Source organism: Dipodomys merriami, unplaced genomic scaffold (assembly GCF_024711535.1).
Source record: "Dipodomys merriami isolate MVZ:Mamm:240054 unplaced genomic scaffold, mDipMer1.0.p SCAF_28, whole genome shotgun sequence".
Taxonomy (NCBI): domain Eukaryota; kingdom Metazoa; phylum Chordata; class Mammalia; order Rodentia; family Heteromyidae; genus Dipodomys; species Dipodomys merriami.
In genome coordinates this window covers 6,617,492-6,632,500 of record NW_027204270.1, presented here as the reverse complement: position 1 = coordinate 6,632,500, position 15,009 = coordinate 6,617,492, and the positions used below count along the sequence as shown (strand labels likewise).

At 48.1% G+C, this 15,009-nt stretch overlaps 1 protein-coding gene across 1 annotated transcript in view; it reads right to left on the bottom strand.

Moving 5' to 3' along the window:
* Window positions 1–9,490, bottom strand: part of Cenps (centromere protein S) — a 10,866-nt gene extending 1,376 nt beyond the window's left edge. Inside the window, exons 1-4 of the mRNA XM_070037333.1 lie at window positions 9,367–9,490; window positions 6,912–7,035; window positions 5,598–5,631; window positions 2,718–2,784 (exon numbers count right to left, since the gene is read on the bottom strand). Coding sequence (XP_069893434.1) covers window positions 2,718–2,784; window positions 5,598–5,631; window positions 6,912–7,035; window positions 9,367–9,417 — 276 coding nt within the window. The 5' untranslated portion in view covers window positions 9,418–9,490. The remainder of the gene's footprint in view (window positions 1–2,717; window positions 2,785–5,597; window positions 5,632–6,911; window positions 7,036–9,366) is intronic.
* Between the last annotated feature and the right edge of the window lie 5,519 nt (window positions 9,491–15,009).

Below are 15,009 nucleotides of genomic sequence, written 5' to 3'. Positions count from 1 at the left end.
TAGCCTTGAGCTGAAGAGCTGAGGCACAGCGCCCAGGCCCAGAGTTCAAGTCCCATGACCACCAATAACAACAGCAACAACATAGTAAAGTTTAACCAAGAGTGAGGACACACACCTGTAACCCAGCATTCAGGAAGCTGAGACATCAGAGTTCAAGGCCAGCCTGGACTGCATAAATAGTTTGTCTCAAAAACAAAAGCTGGCTGGGCACCGGTGGCTCATGCCTGTAATCCTAGCTACTCAGGAAGCTGAGATCTGAGGATAGGGTTCGGAGCCAGCCTGAAAAGTCCCTGTGAAACTCTTATCTCCAATTAACTACTCAAAAATGGAAGTGGTTCTGTGGATTAAGTGGTAGAGTGCTAGCTTTGAGCCCAAAGAGGCTCAGGGACAGCGTCCAGGCCCTGAGTTCAAGTCGTACAACCAACAAAAAAACATAAAAACAAAAGCTGAGTGTTGGTGGCTCATGTCTGTAATCATGAGACTTTTATCTAGCTACTCAGGAGAGGGACAGCTGAGGACTAAAGTCTAAAGCCAGCCTGGACAGAAAAGTCCATGATACTTTTTTGAATGTAGGTACCATGTGTGGCTTCAATTCTTGGTCTGGGTGCTGTCCCTGAACTTTTTTGCTCAAGGATACCAACTTGAGCCACAGCGCCACTTCCAATTTTTGGTGGTTAATTGGAGATCAGAGTCTCACAGGAAAGGTGGCTGAGTGGTAGAGCGCTTGCCTTGCATGCATGAGGCCCTGGGTTCAATTCCTTAGCACCACATAAGCAGAAAAAGCCAGAAGTGGTACTGTGGCTCAAGCGGTAGAGCACTAGCCTTGAGCTGAAGAGCTGAGGGACAGTGCCCAGGCCCAGAGTTCGAGCCCCACAACCCCCCCAAAAAAAGTGTCTCACAGACATTCCTGCCTGTGCTGGCCTCAAACTACAATCCTCAGATCTCAGACTCCTAGTAGCTAAGATTATAGGCATGAGCCACTGGTACCTGACTAACATGAGACTTTTACCAGCAAAATGCCATAAGTGGCTCAAGGTATAGTGAGTCTTCAGCAAATGTAAAGTGAGAGTGCAGGCCCTGAGTTCAAGCTCCAGTATTGGCACAAAATAAAATAAAAAGCAGGGGAGTTCGTAGCAGGCACACCAGTCACAAATATACTGTTAAAGCACAAGTGCCTGAGGCACAGGTGCTTCACACCTATAATCATAATTGCTCAGAAGGCTAAAATCTACAAAATGGTAGTTCAAACCAGTCCAGACTGGTGAGACTCTGTCTCCAAAATAATTAGCAAAAGGTGGGCACTGGTGGCTCATGCCTGTAATCCTAGCTACTCAGGAGGCTGGGATCTGAGTATCGCAGTTCAAACCCAGCCCAGGTAGGAAAAGTCCATGAGACTCTTTATCTCCAATAACCCACTCAGAAAATCGGAAGTGGCGCTGTGGCTTAAGTGGTAGAGCTCTAGCCTTGAGCTGAAGAGCTGAGGGACAGCGCCCAGGGCCAGAGTTCAAGCCCTGTTCCCAACAACAACAACAAAAAAAGCAAAAAGTTAGGTGGAGTTGCTGCTCAAGAGGTAGAGCACCAGCTTTGAGTGAAAAGACTAAGGGATACCACCTAGGCCAAATTCATCCCCAGTACTAGCAAACTTAGTACAGGAGCGCCTGCACATGCACGCGCACACACACAGTAAGTCTATATAAGCCAGGCAAGCAGGGAAGCCTATAGTCTTAGTTACTCAGGAAACAGAGAATAACTTGAGCTCCAGAGTTCCAGGTCAGATGGGGGAAGTAAAAGCCATGCAAACACATTCACTGAAAATCTATTTATTGAGCCCTTCCTGTATGCCAGGAATGTTCTGGAGACAGAGATGGAACATAGTACAAAGAAACAAAGAACACTATCCTTGTGTGTCCTGGCTCTGCCCACTGACCTTGGCCACCCGCCTGGGGGCCCCGGGGTGCCAAGTGTTATCACCTGGGAAATGAGGACTTGGTCAAAATAATTTCTACACTTGAAAACAGGGAAAACATGCCTTTTCCTGCACATTCAGTTTTTTTTTTTTTTTTTTTTTTTTTTTTTTTTTCTTTTTTTTGGGTCCGGTCGTGGGGCCTGAACTCTGGGCCTGGGCACTGTCCCTCAGCTCTTCAGCTCAAGGCTAGCGCTCTACCACTTGAGCCACAGCGCCACTTCCAGCTTTTTTCTTTTTGCTTATGTGGTGCTGAGGAATCGAACCCAGGGCCTCTGGCTTGCAAGGCAAGCGCTCTACCACTGAGCCATCTTCCCAGCCCCCTGCACATTCAGTTTTACAGAAACTTCTTCCACCCTGGGTCCGTCAGAAGTGTGGGATAAGCTAATCACCCACACAGACCAGCCCCTAACCATGCACAACATGGTGTGAATGAAACATGGGAGTAAAAGTTTTGAAATATTACAAAAGAGGCACGTTATAAAATCTACAGACTCCTGATTAGAAAATCTCAAATTGGCTTTGCAAGATCTATCATAATGAAAAGAAAGAAAGAAAGAAAGAAAGAAAGAAAGAAAGAAAGAAAGAAAGAAAGAAAGAAAGATTATAAATTACAGGCAGGTCTGAATGGTTCAACCCTCTCCAGTTGTTAACGCAAGGTGCCCTGGGGAATAACTTCCTGGCTTCCGGTGATTAATTGGGAATAATGTATTCTGATGGAAAAGGGGAGAGAGGAAAGAGATTTGTCTCTCACCAGTGAATTACTCCTCCTCGCTAAGAGCTTCACATCGTCGGTGTTAATTGTGCTTCTTTTCGCGTGTCTGTGGAAAGGGCAGAAACAAGTCACCAACATGTTTGCTAGTGTTTAAAGTTGGGATGAAATATAAAAGCTCAAGGATCTGGAAGCAGCCCATCTTTTAAGATGAAGGACATTAAGGAACAAGGACAGACAGGCAAGTGAGGTTCTGAGGCAAGATGCCAAGCAAAGAGGGAGACGGAGGGCCAGCAGAGCCCACCTGTCCACGGGGAGGGGTGGGGAGCGGCTGCGGAACGCGAAGGAGCCAACCGAAGCCCTTCCAGGAGCAGCCTAGAAAGAGCAAGATGCTCAGTGAGCAACTTTAGTGGAGGGAGGAAAAAGAAAATCACCCTCAAAACCCACAGATCACCTCTGCTTAAATAGACATTAAATAGTTGAACAAAGAATCGCTGTGAAGTGTGGTGAAGATCCGGAAAGTGATTTTTCTAAGGGCTGAATTAGAGACAAAGCATATGCAGATCCTCAGGAGCCCTGCCCTGCCAGCTGTGGCTCCCCATGCCCCCCTCACAACAGCTGAGGGGAAACAAGAGCGCCCTTCAAACTGAGGCTGCTTTTGGGTTTTGGTTGTTTTTCTTTTGCTCGGTCGTGGGGCTTGAACTCTGGGCCTGGGCGCTGTCCCTCAGTTCTTCAGCTCAAGGCGAGCACTCTACCACTTGAGCCACAGCACCACTTCCAGTTTTCTGGCTGGAGGCTGTTTCTTGCTTACAACCTGGACCAAAGCTCTCATCCCAGTCATCTTTTCCTTGCTAGGAAAGACCATGTGAAGTAAGCTCTATTCAGTTATTTATTGCTCTGATTACATTTCTGGCCAATACTAACTTCAGCCCAAAATAAGAACTTCATAAGCAGAAGTGGGATCTCTGTATCCTTAATAAAGCGGTCAGCACATACTGGTCCTCACTGAATGTCTGCCAAGCTAAAGATGAAATCACCAGAAATACTACTCCATTGTTCCACCAAATAATCTTATACATCTTCCTAAATGTACAGTATCATTATGTGCCATTTCACAACAGATCTTGTGATTTACAACATCTGCTGTCATTGTGTGTGTGTGTGTGTGTGTGTGTGTACATATGCATGCACACTGGCACCAGGGCTTGAACTCATCAAAACCCCTTGCTCTTGCTTAGCTTTTTCTCCCTTTTATATTTTTTCCCACCAGACTGGGGCTTGAATCCAGGGCCTGAGTGCTGTTCCTGAGCCTCTTTGTGCTCAAGGCTAGTGTTCTACCACTTGGGTCACAGCACCATGTCCAGCTTTTTCTGAGTAGTTTACTGGAGATAAGAGTCTCATGGACTGTTCTGCCTGGGCTGGCTTCAGACTGCAACCCTCGATCTCAGAATCCTCAGTAGCTAAGATTAGGCTCAAGTGGGAGAGTTCAACCACCAGTGCCACCACACACACACACATATATACACACACGGAGCCACGCATGGGGGCACACACCTGTAATGCAGGGACTCGGGAGAATGAGGCAAGAGGACCAAGAGTTTGAGGCCATCCTGGGCTATACTGAAAGACCTTGTCTCAAAAGAAAAAAGCAAACTAACCCAGAGTCAAATACAGTGACAATGCCTATAATCCCAGCATTCAGTAGATATGAAGACTCCAAGTTTGAGGGCAACCTGGACTACACAGCAAGACCTAAAACTCAATAATATGTTACCATGCTATTCCTAATGTATTGTGTGTATGTGTGTGTGTACATGTGCACACATGCGCACCAGGGATGGAACCCAAGGCCTGACACATGCGAGGCGAGCCTCTACAGGGTATACCTTTGGCCTCTACTTTCATTTTGGTTTCTGGAATTTTTATGAAAGTACTTTAAGTTTTTCATTGATTTCCACAGCTAGCACAAAGATGGCAAGTGAAGACGGAACACATATTTCATGGGACGTCGTGGAGGGTAATCTAAGGCCACCTGTCTGAATTAACGATGAATACGCATCCCCTAATACCCCTGTGCTCTTGGCCAAGTGGATGATGCTAAGCGGTTTTTAGGAACTGATATATACAGGCATAGGAGAGATTTAGAGCCTGCCCTCTGAGAACCTACTGCTTTAATTCATTCAAAACATTCATCCCAGAAACAAAGAGCTAACGGGAGCAAGGTGAAAAGTATGGGGTGTAGGAAAGGCTGGCACCAATCAGAAGTGGTCGCAAATTAAAAAGCTTTAGCTCTGTCAGGCCTTAGTCATTCCAACTGAGGCATAAAAGCAATTCGTGGCGATTGTTTCCAATTACCTGTGGTACTAATTGAAGAGAAGAGCATAAATCACCTGTAAAAGCCCCAGCTTCAAAGGGTGAAGTCGAGTCCCCCCACTTTTCACAACTGTGGCGATAACAGCCTTGCCTGTCATCATGTGCACACCTGCAATGTGCACACCTGCGGGCAATCACCGCACACACGTGAGGCCCCAGCCTCGTAGCGTGGGCCATTCTCAGGCTCACACCTGGTTTCCAAAATGATCAACCCCCCCTAAACCCCCCCCCCCGCCTGCAACCTCCCCACCACACACAATCAGCGTCCTGGGGACATTACTCAGATATTTTCAACCTGGAACTGAAGAATGGTTTTAAAAAAGGGCAGAAATATACTTGGAGAACTTCAAAAACTGCCAAGACAAGTGTGAATCAACGTGATTACAGCAGATGTTCTATTCCTGCAGAATGATGAGCCATGCGCACGCCAGGCCTGGCCTGCCCTCCCCCCCCCCCCACTTCGTTCCCACAAAGAGCCAATGCACCAGCAGATGGACAGTGTCAATAAAACATAAACATAAGCATCACACCATCAAGCTCTCTACCCACCTTGCAAACATCTCAAGGTCTTTGGCAAAATTATCTGAAAGAAAAAAAAAAAAAAAGGTAATGCTTTAGCTGCCTTTACCTCTACCTCATTTTAGGAGGAAAAATGAAATCTCACACACTCAGTAGAGTGAGTACTAGCACAGAGCCTTTTTTTTTTTTTTTTTTGCTTGAACCAGGGCCTGTGCACTGTCCCTGAGCTTCTTTTGCTCAAGGTTAACTCTACTACTTGAGCCACAGCTCCACTTCTAGCTTTTTCTGTGTATGTGGTATTGAGAAATCAAACCCAGGGCTTCAAGCATGCTAGGCAAGCACTCTACCACTGAGCCACCTTCCCAGGCACCCACAGAGCCTTTTAAAGGTGAACAGGAGTGAACAGAGGTGCTTCAGATGGGCCCCACGGTTTCATAACTGCACAGAGCTGTCTCAATCATCACGACTTCTTTGTCTCTCCGAACAACTGCCACCCACTGTGACTTCACCTCTGCTTTCTTTTTGTCGGTCATGGGCCCTGAGCTCTGGGCCTAGGCGCTGTCCCTCAACTCTTCAGCTCATAGCTAGCACTCTACCACTTGAGACACAATGCCACTTCCAGCTTTTTCTGCTTATGTGGTGCTGAGGAATTGAACCCAGGACCTCATGCGTGAGAGGCAGGCACTCTACCACCGAGCCACCTTCCCATCCCTTCACCTTTGCTTTCTACACACTATCCTTTAACTTGAAATTCTGCTAAACAAATTAGTGCTTGCAAGGACATTCATTTTCCCCAGACAAGGAAATACCAATGCTGTCAAACTATGGATGATATAAAAATATTTAAAGCATTGAAATAAAAAATCTGTACTGTGGGCTGTGAAGGTGGCTCAGTGGTAGAGCGCTTGCCTTGCATTCATGAGGCCCTGGGTTCGATTCCTCAGCACCACATAAGCAAAAAGAAAAAAGCCAGAAGTGGCGCTGTGGCTCAAGTGGTAGAGTGCTAGCCTTGAGCTGAAGAGCTGAGGGACAGCGCCCAGGCCCAGAGTTCAGGCCCCACGACCGGACCAAAAATAAAAAAAAATCTGTACTGTTCCAGCCATCAGGGCAGTTTAAAACATAATAAAAATACAGGTGCTAATGGCCCAATGTTAGTATAATTGGGGGAGGAAACCCTCATAATTCTTCTCCTATTCAAATCTCCCAGTCCCAGAAGGGCATGAAGACAGAGGCCAAAAATGGCTCTGTGCAGGTAAGGCGTGCTCCAGCCACAGCCTGGTCCACAGCACCCCCAGGCAGCCAAAGCTTTGGGATTTATAGCAGAGGAAGACTGGGGCTTCGTACCGCACTGCCGAAAAGTCAGCTCCGAAATTGCTGCGATGGTCTGTTTGCTGAACGGCATCTCTTTATCCAACTCAACTTCTTTGCAAAGACAACCAACTGTATAGTGAACTGCAGCCTTTAGCCTCTGGGGGGAAAAATAAAGTATTTCATGGGAAGGTTGCAAATAAGAGCTTTCCATGCCTTAAGAAAAAAAAATTAAGCCAGGTGTCAGTGGTTCATGCCTGTAATCCTAGATACTCAGGAGGCTGAGATATAAGGATCACCGTTCAAAGCCAGCCTGGGCAAGAATGAGACTCTTATTTCCAATTAACCATCAGAAAACCAAAAGTGGCACTGTGGCTCAAATGGTAGAGCACTTGCCTTGAGCTGAAGAGCTGAGGGACAGTGCTCAGGCCCAGAGTTCAAGCCCACAACTCACCAAAAAAAAAGAAAGGAAGGAAGGAAGGAAGGAAGGAAGGAAGGAAGGAAGGAAGGAAGGAAGGAAGGAAGGAAGGAAGGAAGGAAGGAAGGAAGGAAAGAGGACGAGAGGGAAAAAAAAAGAAAGAGAAAGGAAGGAAGGAAAGAAAGAAAAGAAAGACAGACATGTCAGTAGGGAGAGAAGTCAAGCATAGGTGTGACTTTCCCCAGTTATTACACAACTAAGCACTCAATTCCTGAGGAGTAACGGCCCATGCTCAGTGTCTGGGGAACACGATGACAAACCAGACAGGGACTAGGCCCTTAGGGTCGTTAATCAAGTAAAGCCAGCAGGATCCCACCCCTCTATTACCAGTCCCCAGCAGCCCCAGCTAACACAGCACAAAGAACAAAAGCATAGGACACCAGGAAAGGCTGAAGAGCACACCTGACCCGCCTTTGCAAGTTTGTGGGTGCACCTGAGCAGCCTTTCCAGCAAACACATTTTAGCCATATTGGGAATCAAACCCAGTGCCTTGCACATGCTAAGCAAGCACCTTGCTACTGGATTATATCACCAGCCTTGAGCAAACCATATCCCACCCCCCTTTAAGGGCAGTACTGGGGTTTGAACTCAGGGTCTTTTGCTTATTAGGTAGGCACTCAAGTGGCTCTGCTTTAGTTATTTTTCAGGTAGGGTCTCACATGTCTGCCCAGGCTAACCTCAGAGCAGGATCTCCTGCATAGCTGGCACTACAGACATGAACCACCACACCAGGCTTATTAGCAGAAATGGGATCTTGGTAACTTTTGCCTGAGCTGGCTTTAAACTTCTTCCCATCTCCACTTCCTGAGTTTGTGAACAAAATGTTAACTAGAGGCGAATGCTGGTGATGGCCTCCCGGTGCTCCCCGCACTGTTCCTTCCACTTCCCACAAGGTGTGAAGGCTCCGAATGAGAGCTGCTGACACTCCTGGCTTCCTGGGCAGAAAATGCTCTGCCCTCTTCCCTCGGCCAATCCCCTTGCAGGCTGCCACTCGCCACAGAGCAATATTCCCATGACTGTCTCCACACTAGAATCGCGCTGCTGATGAAAGGAAAGACTGAATTCCCCTAACAAACGCAGCCGTGAAAGTCTTGGACTGCCATTATCTATCCATTCAACACTACCGGGAGAGGGAGCTGTTCCAATTCAAAATTTTCAAACTGTGTTTGAGCCTAGGACACAAACTTGTGTGACTGCAATCACAAGTTGGAGTAGCTAAGAATGTGAACCCAGGACTTGAGGGTGAGCTCTGGGAGAGAGTGACCTGCCAAGATCTGAATCCTAACTCTGCAACGATTTCCTCCTCTGTAGACCTGACAGTTAATGGCTCCAGGGGTCTGCGTTTCACAGCTTTGGTTTCTACTGCCCGGCGCTCAGTGCACTACTTGGGCTTTATTATTAATTATTATTATCATTACTATTATTGGTCGTGGGGCTTGAACTCAGGGCCTTGGCGCGGTCCATAAACGTCTGTGCTCAAAGCTAGCGCTCTACCCCTTGAGCTACAGCGCCACCTCCTGTTTTCTAGTGGTTTATTGGAGCTAGGAGTCTCACGGACTTTCCTGCCGGGGCTGGCTTTGAACCTCGATCCTCAGATCTCAGCCTCCTGAGTAGCTAGGATGACAGGCGTGAGCCACCGGCAGCGGGTTCTGTTTTTTGGTTTTAAAGACAGTGTCCTTGCGAAGCGCACCCTGGCCTTGAAGTCGAGATCCTCCCGCCTGAGCCTCTGGAAGGCTGGATTCTCGGTTCGCCATCCACGCGCCACCCTCACAGCCCGCCGGGCTCCCTGGCGCCGCCCTGGAGTCGGCCTCTGAGCGCGCCACATCATTCGCCCGGTGCCGGCCCTGTTGCCGTGGAAACCAGCACACGCCCCCCACGCGGCAGCGGCGCGTGCGCAGTCCAACTGCGCCCGGGAGGGCGAGGACGGCCCTGGGGAGAGGCCAGGCGGGGCTCCGGATGCTCTTGAGCGCCCTGCGCGGCCCTGGCCTTGCCGGGACCTCGTTTGTCCGGTACCTGCTGGTAAGAGAATCGCTGTTGCTCCTCGGCTTCCTCTCCCTCCTCCATCACGGTGAGCCGCGCCAGGCGGGAGTGCGAAGGTGGAAGAAGGAGACGGCAGCACCGTCGGTCAGATCGGGTTTTCCCGCCGCAGCGCTGGGCGACGGGCTGCGCGCGGGGCCAAAGCGCGAAGCTCCTCCCCTTCCCGCCCCGCGCGCGCCCCCTGGCGGCCGCCCTCGGCCACGGTCTCTGGGAGGGGCGGCCCTGCGAGGCGGGCGGGACCCCGATGCACGCCAGCCGAGACTCGGATCTGGCCGGTGCTTAACCAGGAGCTCTCAGCAGAAGCGTTTTGTATGTGGGTACAGAATGTGTTACAATAAATAGTTACAATACATAGAAAGGGAGGAGGTAGAAGCCACCGTGAGCCAACTATGAAATGCAATGCTGTCTTTATGGGTGATAACAAAACTGTTACACGGATTGAGCCTTAGCGACTCAGGAGGCTGAAGATGGAGATTCAAAGCCAACCTGGGCAGACAAATCCAAGAGACTGATCTCCAGTTAACTAGCAAAAAGCTGGAAGTGGAGGTGTGACTCAAGTGGCAAAGCACCAGCTGTGAGCAAAAGAGCCAAGCAAAAGCATAAGAATCCGAGCTCAAAACCCACTACCCCCCCCAAAAAAAACCCTCAGTCTCAAAATCAAACAAACAAAAAGGAAACATAGAAGTTAGGGCTAGGGTTATAGCTCAGTGCTACAGCTCCTGAGGGGCTTTGGGTTCCATTCCCAGCACAGAGGGGGAAATAAAGAAAAACAATGAAGCCTTGTTGGATCTTTTCTTCCATCCCAAGTTTATTCTTTCAGACCATCATTTGTGCAAAGGATTTCTTTGCTGAATCAAATAGTAATATTCAAATACTGGAAGAATAGTTCCTCAATTTGTGACTATTCACCATGTAATCACAACAGCGAGGACATACAGTCAAGTTTTATCTGCACTAGCAGTGTGTTCTCCAGCACTCTGTTAAGCCGACAGTTAACAGATTGAATCTGTTTCCAGAGTGTCAGTACTGCCACCGTGTGGGATAGTACCATTTGATCACATAAGGCAGAAGGTAAAAGCCATGTGCAGGCACAGCAAATCCATACACAGATACATGTAAATAATGTGAAATAGGATAACAGTGAAGTGATGAGTTCTGAGTATCCTTTTTGTCATAATGTAAAGCATAAATTTAAATAATTAACTTTTTTTTTTTGCATTTTGGGGGATGAATCTGGAGCCTCATGCTTGCTAGGCAAGCTTTCTCTACCACTGAGTCCCTACTCTTTTTGCTTTGTGGTGATGATACTGCTGTTCGAACATAGCCCCTTGAACTTGTTTTTTGTGGGGGTTGTTTACTGAGCTTCTTTTGCTCAAGGCTAGCACTCTACCACTTGAGCCACTTTCCTGGCTTAAGCCCCTTGAACTTGTTAGGCCACATCCCTATCCCTTTTCTGACTTTAGTTATTTTTTCAGATAGGATCTGTGCCTAGATCATAGGTACAATAGGTACAAACCACCACACTCAGTTTATTTGTTGAGATGGAAGGCTTGCTAACTTTTTTTTTTTTGGCTTTGGATGTCCTACTTCCTTGAACCACAACCCTCCCAAGCTGTACTTCCCAAATAGCTGGGATTATAGGCATGAGCCATTGCACCTGACCCATAACTTTATTTATTTATTTTTGTCGGTTGTAGGGCTTGAACTCTGGGCCTGGGCACTGTCCCTCAGCTCTTCAGCTTAAGGTTAGCACTCTACCACTTGAACCACAGAGCCACTTGCAGTTTTCTTGTGGCTAACTGGAGATAAGAGTCTCATGGACTTTCTTGCCCAGGCTGGCTTTGTACCGTGATTCTCAGATCTTAGCCTCCTGAGTAGTTAGGATTACAGGTGTGAGCCACCAGCGCCAGGCAGCCCACCTTTTTTAACAGTGAGTTCTAGTGGGATTCTACCTGCCAAATACACAGTACACCTTACTCAGTGTTTGCTGGTTTATGTTTGGACCTTAGTAGTAGTGTCTCACTGAGGTGACAGAGCAGGGTGCTTGAATGGTGGGCACACAGGCACTCACCACCAGAAAATCAGGGGTTCCCTATTACACTAATTTGTGTTTGCTAGTTTCTACAGCATTACTGAAATCATTGTTGGGGGTGGAATACTTAGAATCTCGTTACATTTTAAGATTTAGTTTTTATTTGTGTGTGCTGGTCCTGGGGCTTGAACTCAGGCCGTAGGTACTACCCCTGATTTTTTTGCTCAAAGCTGGCACTCTACCATTTGAACAACAGCTCCACTTCTGATTTTTTTTTTTTTGGTAGGTAAGTGGAGACCAGAGTTTCACAGACTTTCCTGCCCAGGTTGACTTTGCATTGCAGTCCTCAGATCTCAGCCTCCTGAGTAGTTAGGATTACAAGCATGAGCCACCAGCACCAAACTAAGATTTAGTTTGTTTTTCTTTTTTTCTTAGTTATTTGCCAATCCTGGGGCTTGAACTCAGGGAGAGCTCTGTCCCTGAGCTTCCCTGTGCTCAAGGCTAGCACTCTACCACTTGAACCAAAGAGCCACTTCCAGCCTTTTCTGTGTATGTGGTACTGAGGAATCAAACCCAGGGCTTCATGCATGCTAGGCAAGCGCTCTACCACTAAGCCACATTCCCATCTCCTCATTTCTTTATCTTGCATTACATGTGGGTTGAGGTGGGAATGGAGAGGCAAAGAGTCTGTATAGACATTTCTAGGTGTAAACTGTCCAGCCCCCTGCCCATCCCCTCAGCTTCTGCCTGTGGAAATCATCCACCTTACCTGACGTGTTGTTCAACACCACCTCTGATTTCAGCACACAAGAGGCCTGGAGTTTGAGGCCAGCCTAGGCCACAAAGCGAGATCCTGTCAGTGCTATCACCTTGCACCCCTTCTCATTTTAGAGCCATTTCTTCCCAGGGTTAATGGATATCATTGTGCGGCATGTGGAATACTCAGGTGAGTAAGTCTGAGGAAAAGGAGCAGTATTAGAGCATACCACAGGTTTATTTGGCTGATGCTATGTTGACTGCATGGGGTGGTAGGTACACAAGCTGGCCACTAGATGTCACCATTGCTCCATACCACAAATAAAGCTGCCCACTTGCACTGTGAAGAGCGGGTGGCCTCCCACTCTAAGTGACTTGCTGGTAAGCGAAGTGCACAGACCAGAATTGGTGGCTGGCGGTGTTTGACATCCCCAGCCTCCTCCCTCCTGCAGGGTGGGTTGTCAACCACCAGGTGGGTTCTGAGTGCAGTATGCAGGGTCTCCTCAGGGCCCCCTCTGCAGATCTCAGGGCTGTTTGCTTCTCCAATGCACTTGCATACCTCTAGGCTTGGCATTTGCTCTCCCTGGGTACGGGGGTGAGTGTGTGTATGTAGTGTGTGTTAGAGGTATGTGCATGTAGTGGGAACGTACTGGTCCACAGACCAATAAAGCTGCGAGGGCCAGCAGCCACTCAGGGAAGCATGGAAGTGAATGCAGTCCAGAAGCTGGCAGGTGCCCCCCTCCCCGCAGCCCTGCCCCTGCCCAAGTGCAGGGGACCAGAGACAGGCTCTGACTCACCACCCACAGCACCAAGTCCAGTATTAAGGTATCAAAAAGAAGCATCTTCAATTCTGGCATTACTTACACTTCCTCCCTCCCCCACCCCATTTTTTTAGTATTTATTTATTTTTAATCTTTGTTTATTCCTTATCATTATCTAATTTTATGCATTTTTGTTTTGTAATTTTAAAAAAATATTGGGGTGCTGGGCGCTGGTGGCTCACGCCTGTAATCCTACTCAGGAGGCTGGGCAGGGAAGTCTGTGAGACTCCTTTTTTTTTTTTTTTTTTTTGGTCCAGTTGTGGGGCCTGAACTCTGGGCCTGGGCGCTGTCCCTCAGCTCTTCAGCTCAAGGCTAGTGCTCTACCACTTGAGCCACAGCGCCACTTCCAGCTTTTTTCATTTTGCTTATGTGGTGCTGAGGAATCGAACCCAGGGCCTCAAGCTTGCAAGGCAAGCGCTCTACCACTGAGCCACCTTCCCAGCCTGTCTGTGAGACTCTTATCTCCAATAAACCACCAGAAAACCAGAAGTGGTGCTGTGGCTCAAGTGGTAGAGTTGCTCGCCTTGAGCTGAAGAGCTGAGGGACAGTACCCAAGCCAAGTTCAAGCCCCATGACCGACAAAAAAGAAAAAAAAATTGATGTCAGTCTCTAGACTTGAACTTGAAGGCTGAGGCACTGTCCCTTACTTAGGGCTAGCTTGATCCACAGGCTCCACTTCTGGCCTTAAAATTTTGGGGGAAGGGGGGAGGTGGGGGGAGGTAATTGAATTTCCTTAAAAAACTTATTAAAATTTTTTTTTCCTAAGCTGGCTTCCAACCACAATTCTGAGATCTCAGCTTCCTGAGTAGCTAGGATGACAGGTGTGAGCCACCAGTGCCCCACTTTTTTAAGTGAGAAAATACACATACGCAAGTGTCTTGTGACACAGCAGTGGCCTCATGGTATAGCCAAAGTCTGAGGCCACCCAGGGCAAGTCTTTTGCTAAAATTAACCAAGTGGCCAGGCGCTGGTGGCTCACACCTGTCATCCTCGCTCCTTGGGAGGCTGAGATCGGAGGTTCTGAGTTTGAAGTTAGCTAGGACAGAAAAATCCATGAGATGCTTATCTCCAACTAATCACCAAAAAGCTGAAAGTAGAGCTGCGGCTCAAGTCATAGAGTGTCAGCCTTGAGTAGAAAAGGCCAAGCAAGAGCAAGAGGCCCTGAGTTTAAGCCCCAGTACAAAAAAATAAGTGTTTCTCTGTCTCTCAGATTTCTAGGTATGAGAAAAGGTGATTTTCTGTCAAACCAAAGTATATCTGGTATGGAATATTGATGTTTCCTGGAAGCATTTGCTTTGTTTACTTCAGCTATAGTTATTATCTGTACTGCTTGCTACCAACTAGCCACAATAGGGAGATTAATCTTGTGTTGAAAAAGTTAAAATAATAAACTGTAATTGCTAAGTGGGGAAGAAAAAAAAAAACCTTTGACAAGAATTAAAGAATGGCTCCCCTTCTAACCTTGGTAGTCAGTTGTGCGTAGACTGTGAGCCTAGCTCCTTGACGAGGGGGAGATGGATTTGGGTGAAAGCGTAGCACGCTGCCCTGCAGTTGTGCCTGCCCAGCACTGCACCCTGTTCTGCAACAGTAAATTGCCTTGGGGCTGGGAAGGTGGCTTGGTGATAGAGTGCTTGCCTTGCATGCATGAGGCCCTGGGTTCGATTCCTCAGTACCACATAAGCAGAAAAAGCCAGAAGTGGTGCTGTGGCTCAAGTGGTAGAGCGCTAGCTTTGAGCTGGAGAGCTGAGGGACAGCGCCCAGGCCGAGTTCAGGCCCTACAACCACAAAACAAACAAACAAAAAAACCCTGCCTTGATGATACTCATGTCTGACCCGGGAGAGTGGTGCATTTCTAACACAGGTGAGGCAGGAAGGGGCAGACAGGCAGCCTGGTTATGAAGTCCTCACGACCTGGCAAAATGTTTGCAAGCGGGTTTGGCTGGACACGCGGTGCATGCAGGGCGCTGAGTCAGGGAGTCAAGGCCAACATGGGCCACACAGTGAGTGCCT